At 46.8% G+C, this 8970-nt stretch overlaps 1 protein-coding gene across 1 annotated transcript; it reads right to left on the bottom strand.

The window, feature by feature from the left end:
* Positions 1 to 773: 773 nt before the first annotated feature.
* Positions 774 to 8606, bottom strand: LOC124332851 (zinc finger and BTB domain-containing protein 24-like). Its single transcript, XM_046788919.1, has 4 exons — positions 7401 to 8606; positions 6192 to 6937; positions 5057 to 6126; positions 774 to 4986 (listed from the first exon to the last, which is right to left on the bottom strand). The coding sequence occupies exons 2-4, from the start codon at positions 6928 to 6930 to the stop codon at positions 4327 to 4329; spliced, it is 2469 nt and encodes an 822-aa protein (XP_046644875.1). The 5' UTR covers positions 6931 to 6937; positions 7401 to 8606; the 3' UTR covers positions 774 to 4326.
* Between the last annotated feature and the right edge of the window lie 364 nt (positions 8607 to 8970).

Raw genomic sequence — 8970 nt, 5'->3', positions numbered from 1 at the left:
AAGCCAAGGATATAGCTTTCCATTCTTTTCGAATTTCACCCAAAAGTCTATACACATGTGCGCCACAGTATACTAGATAATACTTAATGTTGTACTACTACTACTGTGTAAATAGTCGAATCTCTTTTTGATATACAAACGGCAATTCTCTTTTGTTGAACGTCTGGCCCGTGGGCGAATGAGGAGAAGGGAATGCGATGTGATGAGGCAATCAAGCAATCATTTTTCGGTGAAATCTTGAACAACTTTTTCAAATTTTCAGTGCGGACCCGTCAGTAATCTGAGCTGACAGGTTGCGTCTACTTAGACGCACCGAAATGCCGATGCGTTGTGTAGCGAACACAATAAAAAGGGGGAACAAGGGATGCGCCAGACAATAGACTTTTGAGAGATTGGATATTATTTTTTATATTATATTATAAATGCAGACTTGAGAGGATCATCCTTGGCCTCTTGTTTTTTGACACAATGCGCAACATATGTAATACTTGTGTAGCGTTTCGTTTTTTTGTTTTTCTACTTGAAATCTTGTCGACATTCAAATTATGAATTAGACACGCCTGAAATGACGCCCGTCCTGTCGCGTTCACTTTTCTGCCTCGACTCATTTGTTAAACGGAGGAACCGATGATGTCATTATCATTCAATTTTCAAATCTGGTTTTTCTAATATCTTTCGCCAACAAGAACAAAAAAAATTTAAACTCGTTGATTGAATTTGAATGAATGAGGTCAATGCCAAAACACACAAAAAAACAAACAACACACAAACACACAATAATATAAGTGGAACAAAAGATCGGGTCGGATTGGGGGGAGGACTCACCCTCCGGTTCTTATTTAAGAGAACCGGATGTCTGCCCAAAGATTCGATGAAAGAGATACAAAACGGAATTCCTTGTAGTTAGTAGAGATACGATTGTAACACACTCGAGGAAGGAGAATTAGAGAGAGAGAGAAAAAAATAACGCAGGGTTATATAGTAGCGCATAAATGAAGGGAAGAAAAAAAATGGAGAGAGAGGGAGACTCAATGGAGCGATGTTGATCGGATGAGGGTGGATTACAAGCCGCCAGTCTTGTATTTGAGCACCTCTGGGTCGTCGTACGTATGCGAGCGAGGGGTACACAGTAAATGTTGAGAAAAAGTAGAAGAAGAAGAAGCTGCTCACCCGAACGGCATAGGTGTGTGTGGTGCGTCTATATAAGGTTATACGTACAGTGCGGAGGAAGATCATGTCTGAGGGGGGGATTAATCGCCTTGTTCCACACAACACAAAACAAGATGTGGACCCAAAACGAAGAGAGGGGTGGATGCAGGGGAGAGAAAAAAATCTATAAGAAAGAAAAGGATTGCAATTTCCGGCATTGAACGTTCGCTTAGACTGGGCCTCATCTCTTTTCACGTCTACTTTTCTTCATCATCCGGATCAAACAAACATGTTGATGTTCTCTTGAGAAGGCAAACAACTGGCACATAACATCAGTGAAAAAGGGAAAGAGAAAAATAAAGAAATAGGGAACTAGTGCCAGGCCTATTTACTTTTAAATACTCTTGCACAAAAGGAAAAGACACCTGTGGCGAATCTCTCATCAATTGATGGTCGGTTCGGATAGATTCGGTCGTATACATGGGATTACAGCACGTTGAGGGAGTAATTTTCTTCTTTCTAGATCTAGAAACGAGATTGATGAAAGAAAGAAGTACATAGACTGTTTGAGAAACTGTGCAGAGCGTAGTATACTCCACCGGCCAAAAACTCTTTTCACCATCAAGATTTATAAATCTTTGATTGAAAAGAAAAAACAAGTTACGGAGAAAAGAGCGAAGATTTGCGTCGTCGTCCAGTTTCTTTTGCCAACTCTGTCGTGTATCTTCTATTTCAAGTATCGTAGCTCTTTTTTTCCTTTTTGCGATGGCGACCGTTTCTATTCACGGGTGAATCAAATGTCCGATCAGCGGCAACCGCTGGATGATGCAGTTTAGCATTCTCCTTGCTTGGATTAGACTGCTGTGATGTGCATACATGTACTTTTTGATCTGCGGCGTATAATAGACTTGAGGGATTACAACACACACAATCCCGACATGTTTTTCGGTGTAAGCGCGCGCGGGGTCTGTCCCCATATCAAAAGGGAAAGAAAAAAGAGCGTCGACCCGAAATGAACCGTTTCAACTGCCTGCACAGAACTGCTCATCAACAGTGGAATATCCATCCATCCATCCAGCTAGGCTCCTACTGAATAATAATGATCAATAAGGGGCGAATGAGGAGCAGCTATTTATAAAAAAAAAGAAAAAAAGAAGAAGAAGAAGTAGACGACGAGGAGAGTCTATAATATAACAGCGGGGAGTGTGCAGAGTATAGTGAGTGTGTGTATGTGTAGGCCTTATAATATGTGTACCCATAGCTAGGCACGTTGCATTATCAGATTAGTGCGGTTGACTAGCCAATGTATGAAGAGGGGGGGGCGCGGGGCAAGTGGGACCGAGAGAGAAACGGGCGAAGTTTTTATCAATAGACTCTGGGCAGAGAGTTCAGGCAGCAGGGAGAGAAAAATATTCTTTTTCGGGGCCTCTCTCTCTCTCTCCTGTTGTGGCCAAAATGAAATTTTTTTATTTTCAAATTTTGTTGTCCGGTTGCACACTCGTCTTTTGTCTGCAACTTTTTGGGAACCCTCTTCTCTCTTTTCACCATCGGCCGTTGTGAGTAGAAACGAGTAGGAACAACTTTCGTGGGCCCATCATATGGGTGTCATGGGCTGTGTACAAGGGAGGGGTGGAGGTTTGATGGCTTTCTCCGTTGTGTAAATGTTGTAGGCGATTACATGATGATGACAATCATGACCAATCGATTCCCGACTGGACCGGCTCCCCCCTCCTTTTAGATCCATTTGGGCCGGGTAGATGAGATGGTCACACAAAACAATCAAGAGCAGCAGCAGCAGCTCCTATTCCAATCAACTGACAGCCAGGCGACGGGCAAAGTGGGATATAACTGGGACGCGGGATGACATATTAATTGCCTTGTCGACACGATAGCCGCAATGAATGTCTCAAACAATCGATTATTAAGTAGAAAAAAAAAAGAATCGCCATCATCTTTTTGACAGGACGAGGACAGAATTTGCCCAGCGAAAAAAAAAAAGTGAAAGGTTGTAGTACTCCTTATGGATGTGTAAGTGATTTGAACGCTGCTGCTCCGTGCCAGTCGAGCATGAAACGCGATTGAACCTTTTTTTTTGTCCACCCTAGTCTCTTCCCCCCTTTTATTTTTTGAATAGTTTCCGTCGTCTCTTTTCTGCCGTGTGTTATTAATCGCACGATCGAGAGCCTATTTAGAGTTGCTGTCCCTTTTATTTCTATGGAATAAACAGAGACGGATATTTCTAGAATGTCCTGTTTTTGATTTGCTCAAAGTTAATGCATTTTGGCATAATGCCACGTCTTATTGTTATGCCTCGTTTTTAATGACGCCGTGGTTATTTGGTTTTCGCCAGGCAACGTGAAAATGTGACGATCGTCAGATTCTTGCTGATGCGTCTGTGGATCTGGTTGTTGTTGTTGTCGATTTCACCTGCAGCTGTTGCGGCTGCTGTCGGTTCATATTGTCGTGGCGTCGAATGGAGATGGAACACGGTCCGACACCTCGGCCGTGGCAACGAGACAGCCATAACACGTCATTGTTGTCGGGTGTCGACGCAGTCCGATCTGTCGCCTTGCCTCACACAAATGAACAAAAAAAAAGCGACAAATATTCGGGGCGGAACTCATCATCTTGTTGTTGTTGTTGTTGTGTGGGCCCAGCTTTACCCGTCCAGTTTTGGTGGGGGGAATTCAGAAGATCAGATGATGTTGATGTCGGGTCTCTTTATTATTAACAAATCGACATGGGCCAGCAAAAACATATTCGTCCAGCAGCAACAGCAATCAAACGGAGCTCGTTAACGGGTTCGGGGGTTCTCCTGTCGTTGACAGCTATCATATATTCCTCCTACTATTTGTCCTCCGCCCCCCTCGACGTCTCCCAACCCGAATCTTCACGTCGGCGATTTATATTAGATGGACGGGCTATTATTGTTATGGCTGCCAGACTATTTATTTATGTGCGCAAGACTCGTTTGATTTATACTGTACAGTAGTCTGGTTTTATATTCTCGTCCGACAGACACGTATTGGTTATAATCAATGAATAAATTCCACAAAATTTTCAAAAAGGAAAGAACCGTAATGTGTTGTGTTGTAACAAATGAAATGCCAAAAAGGATTTGGGGGAAAACATTCAATAGAAGAGCTAAAAGTGGAAAGAAGAAGAAGAAGAAGAAGGTCATAACAGGGAAGAGATTTGAAACAAACGGGACGGAGCCGCTGGCGGCGCTCCCCCCGACGGGACTCGATTGGACGATCCCGAAGACACCACAGATCCTCCAGCCGACATTAAATGCGCCTGGTGGTGGTGGTGGTGGTGATGATGGTGGTGATAGGGCGACGTCAGGCTCAATGGCGGAAGCGTCGCCGAAGGGCTCTGGTATAGATGTTGGAGGCTCCGGATGGATGCCGCCAACGGATTCATAGCCACCGACGGATGATGGGGGATTTGAAGTTTGTTTTTCATACCACCGCCAGTCATTTTACTATTGGCTCCGCCTCCGCTTGTTCGGCCCATCCGGTTGGCGTTGGATTGATGCGGCGGCATGACCGACTCGACGACCGACGGTGATGTTTTGACGATTGAACGTGGTTGCTGGACCGGACTGGCGCCGTTGCTACTGCCCAGGCTGCTCCTTTCGCCGTCGTTGGAGCTGAAAGACGAATTCATACTGGGCGCCAAAACAGCCCCCTTGCTGCTGCTGGCTCCAACAGCCGACGAAGTTGACGACGTCGGCGTCTGTTGTTGCTGCTGCTGATGGGCGTCGTGCAATTTGCGGGTGTGTTTCTTGAGGTCGAAATTGCGGCAAAATCCTTTGCCACAAATGCGGCACGTAAACTGTTGAAGAAAAATGTTCGTTTTTATTTGCTGTCCGATTGAATTATTTTTGGAATTTGAATTAACTTACCGGTTTCTTGTCGTTGTGCGTGTGCATGTGGAAGGTGAGATTGTAGATCTGGTGGAAGGCCTTGTTGCAGACGACGCACTTGTAGGCCTTTTCGACGCTGTGCGTCAGTTTGTGGTTCTTGTAGTTGCCCTTCTGGTGGAATCCCTTGCCGCAGTGCTCGCAGACGAACGGCTTGAATCCGGCGTGAATGCGCACGTGAGTATTGAGCGTCGAGGAGCGGTTGAACGCCTTGCCGCAAGTCGAGCACTTGTGCGGCTTCTCCGCCGTGTGGATGATCTTGTGGCGGCACAGCGTCGACGCCTGCCGGAAGCCCTTGCCGCAGACCTTGCAGACGAACGGACGGGCCCCCGTGTGCACCGGCATGTGACGCGTCAAGTTGTAGTGGGCGTTGAACACTTTGCCACAGTCGGGGCACGTGAAAACGCGGCCCTTGTTGTTGTTGTTGCCGCTGCCGCCCGAGCCGTTGACGCCCGTCCCGGCCGAAGAATCGGCCGGCGACGTCGGGTGATCTCCGCCCTCCCCAATCGATTTGTTTGTCGTCGTTTTCTCCGACTCGGTTTTGCTCTTCTTTTTCGGTCGCTTGTTCTTGTTGTTATTGTTGTTGTTGCGGCGACGTCGCTGCTCGGCTCGAACCGGACTGGGATCGTCAGATCCAACCAGGGCGCCGCTGCTGCTCACTCGACTTTCTTCATCTTCTTCTTCCTCCTCGTCTTCGTCCTCATCTTCTTCGTCGTCTTCCAACTCGTCTTCGTCCAATTCCTCGTCGTCTTCGTCTTCCTCGTCCATTTCGTCGCCAATCGTCACATCCTCATCTTCGTCCTCTTCATCATCGTCCTCTTCCACGTCCAATTTCTTGTTGCGCTTGACCGGCTCGATCGGCGAAAGATGTTGCGACGAATGGCTGCTCGACTTGTTCGATTGACTCACCGGGCTGCTGTGCTGCTGCTGTTGTTGTTGATGTTGCTGGTTGTTAGGCCTAACATTCGGTTTGACGAAAGCCGATTTGAAAGGGAGAGATGAGGAAGATGGTCCATTTTGCGGCTGGACTAGTCCAGGGTGAAACCAAAAATCTGTTTGGTGGAATAGAACACGTTAATTTCTAGGCCTGTAAGAGCTAACTGCATTTTTTTTTTACCGTGAAGATGGTGAGGGGCCAATAAGGGCCGACTGTTGTGTTGAAGCGAGGCCGACGCGGCCGATCTCAAAATTTCGACTTTTTGCAAATTGGCGGCCGTCGATGCGGAATTGCTGGAACTCAAATTCAAAGGCGGAGGTCCGTGCGAAGGAAACTGGAGCGGATGTCCGGATGCGTAAAACTGTTGCTGATAGTGTCGCATCAAAGTGGCCAGGGCGTCCGTCGGCTGATGCATCAAAACGTTGCGCAACATTTGATTTAAACTGTTGTTGCCGGGATCGGGGAACTGCTGCTGGAAGTAGCCCGGCATCAGTTGGGATGGAAATGCCGGCGGCGGTGGCGGCCTAGTGTTGTTGCCGTTGACGCTCGTTGTTGGCGCCCACATCGGGATCGGGTAAACGGGCGGATGTTGAGACCGATGGGCGTTGTTATTGGCGGATGATCCCGACGGCCTATTATTGTCGGGCGACTCTGATGTTGAGGTTTCGTCGGCCGGCAGTTTGTTGATGAGCCGGGCGATGGAGAAGGAAAGTGGTGCCGACGGCTTGCTGCTGGTGCTGCACGGACTGATGGTGGTCTTGTTCCGGCTTCCGGCGTTTTCTTCCTCTTTGACGGAATCGGACAATTGCGGCGAACTGTCACGGCTGATGTTGAGGCTGTCCGTCGTTTTCCCCGGAAGACTTATGGGACTACTTCGGCAACTGCTGGGACTGTTGGGACTCGATCCATCGTCGCCCATTTTTGAACTGTTTCTAAAAAAATAAGGGAAATTGCGTTTAGTTTAAATGTCGAAAAGAACATCAGCTGGTGGTGGGAGGGCAAATGACAAAAAGGGCCACCCAAAAATAACCTCAAAGCGTCGTCTCGTCTTTCGTTCGTGATTAGATCGACAGCACGCGCGCTGGCTTCTCTTTTTTGACCCGTGGTGTTGGAAATCATGGCGGAAAAAGCCACCACCATCATTGCTGTGATCTCAACCCGTTGAATGAAAGTTTGTGCGCGCACACACATGCATGTCACGTTAAAAAGTGCAAAGGATTTTCGTCGGTAATCTGAGCAAATGTTGACATCCGACACTCTCTGCCCGAGCCACCCCAAAGCGGATGTAATATTGTCACAACTACTATAACCGATTACCCCCCCCCCCCCCACATTTGCTTCCGGTTAATCTGTTGCTATTACTCTAATAAGGCCTAAACGACAACTTACGGTTGTTGATTTCGTGTGTGAAGAAGAAGAAGCTGCCGCTGCGCTGTCTCTTTGAATTTCGCGCACTTTAAAATGATTGTTGGACCAAATTTCCTGAGTTGCACTGTTTACGAATTACGGCGAAACGCACTCACACATTTGGAGAAAAGTAGTTTTTTGTGTGTGGTTGTGTCAAGTGGCGGGATGGGACACTCTTGGAAAAAAGTAGAAAACTCGGTGGGGAAAAAAACAAACAAACAAACAGACGGGACTGAAGACTGTCGTGTCGTTGTGCGGACTGAGCACGGATTGAAGTCCGGGGTGTTTTGATTCATCTTATATATGTGCGCTCCCTCCCTCCTACCGGTGAGGAAGGAAATAAAAAAAGGAAGGAAAAGGAAGGAAGAAAGGCCAGCCAAAAAGAGAGCGAGCTGCAATAGGCTCCACCTTTTGCGGCGGTCTCTTTGCCGGCCGTCGGACCAACCAGCAACCAGCACCAAACGACCATTTGCCCTCCCCTCTCGCTCTGCACGCCGTGTGTGTGTGTGTAGTGTGTATGCGTGTCTTTCCGCCGCGGCTGTTACATGCTCCTTCCCCTCTCACTATCGGACGGGGTTATACATATGGGGAGGAACCGCCTTTTGATCGTCGACTTGGCCCCTCAGCTGCTCTCAGACCCGTTTGGGCACTGCCCTTTTCCCCTGTGGCTGCGACCAATCTCCGCACTCCCTTTTTCTCTCCGTCACCGATCAGCAGATCAACCTTTTTTTTTATTATTTCGCGTACCGGTATTATATATCTAGCGCTCCATTATTCCAAATGTGACTAGACGTTGACGTTTATACAAGCTTTTATTATTATTATATAGTATACTGCTGAGGGGGTTTTGTTCATTATTAAGCCAGCGGAAGTCTGGGCTCTCTTTTCTTTTGTGTTTAATCTTTGAATTGGAATCTTGTCCAGAGTCGAGTTAATCACAGTTGAATTCATTTGAAACTGATGATGTTATCGCTGAGTTTTTCAGTATACATAGGGCGAATGAGCGGGTTGACGGAGGCTAGAAGATCGATCATCTCGGAAGAATATACACCGTGGGCTAGAGAGAAATGGAACAGCAATTATTGAAACGATTCTTTTTCAATTAACAGCCGTTGATTAGTAAACGACAAAATAATAATAATAACTCGGATGGAAATCGGGTGGGGGGAATTGAATTGTCGACATTTTTTCATAATGAAGAGTCACCCCTTATTTTTTCTCTCTTCCCCTCTCAATCTCTCACTCTCTCCCAATTAATGAAAAAGAAAAACTCGGATCGAGATGACGGCCTTTCTGGCTATATCTATCCATGTCGTGTTCTGTTTCTCTTGATTAGCGAATGCCAATTCCGGCGTCGCCACGCGTCCATTATTATTACGATCGTCTCCTCGTCGAACATCATCTTTTATTTCTCTCTCTCTTCTCTTTTCCATCAAACCGGGAATAATAATAAAAAAAACATTATCAGAGCAGCTTGCGTGCGTGTCCCCACTCGAAAAAATAAAAAAAATGCCTTTGAAGAAGAAGACGACGACGACGACTAGAGTCGTCA

The sequence above is a fragment of the Daphnia pulicaria genome, chromosome 1 (assembly GCF_021234035.1).
Source record: "Daphnia pulicaria isolate SC F1-1A chromosome 1, SC_F0-13Bv2, whole genome shotgun sequence".
Taxonomy (NCBI): Eukaryota; Metazoa; Arthropoda; class Branchiopoda; order Diplostraca; family Daphniidae; genus Daphnia; species Daphnia pulicaria.
The sequence above is the reverse complement of the archived record's forward strand: the minus strand, read 5'-3'. Positions and strand labels throughout refer to the sequence as shown.

Coding starts and splice junctions, on each gene's coding strand:
- LOC124332851 (XM_046788919.1), bottom strand. CDS start 6,930: ATGGGCGACGATGGATCGAGTCCCAACAGTCCCAGCAGTTGCCGAAGT. Junction 6,127..6,191: donor GGCCCCTCACCATCTTCACG/GTAAAAAAAAAA, acceptor TCCACCAAACAG/ATTTTTGGTTTCACCCTGGA. Junction 4,987..5,056: donor CGCACAACGACAAGAAACCG/GTAAGTTAATTC, acceptor TTTCTTCAACAG/TTTACGTGCCGCATTTGTGG.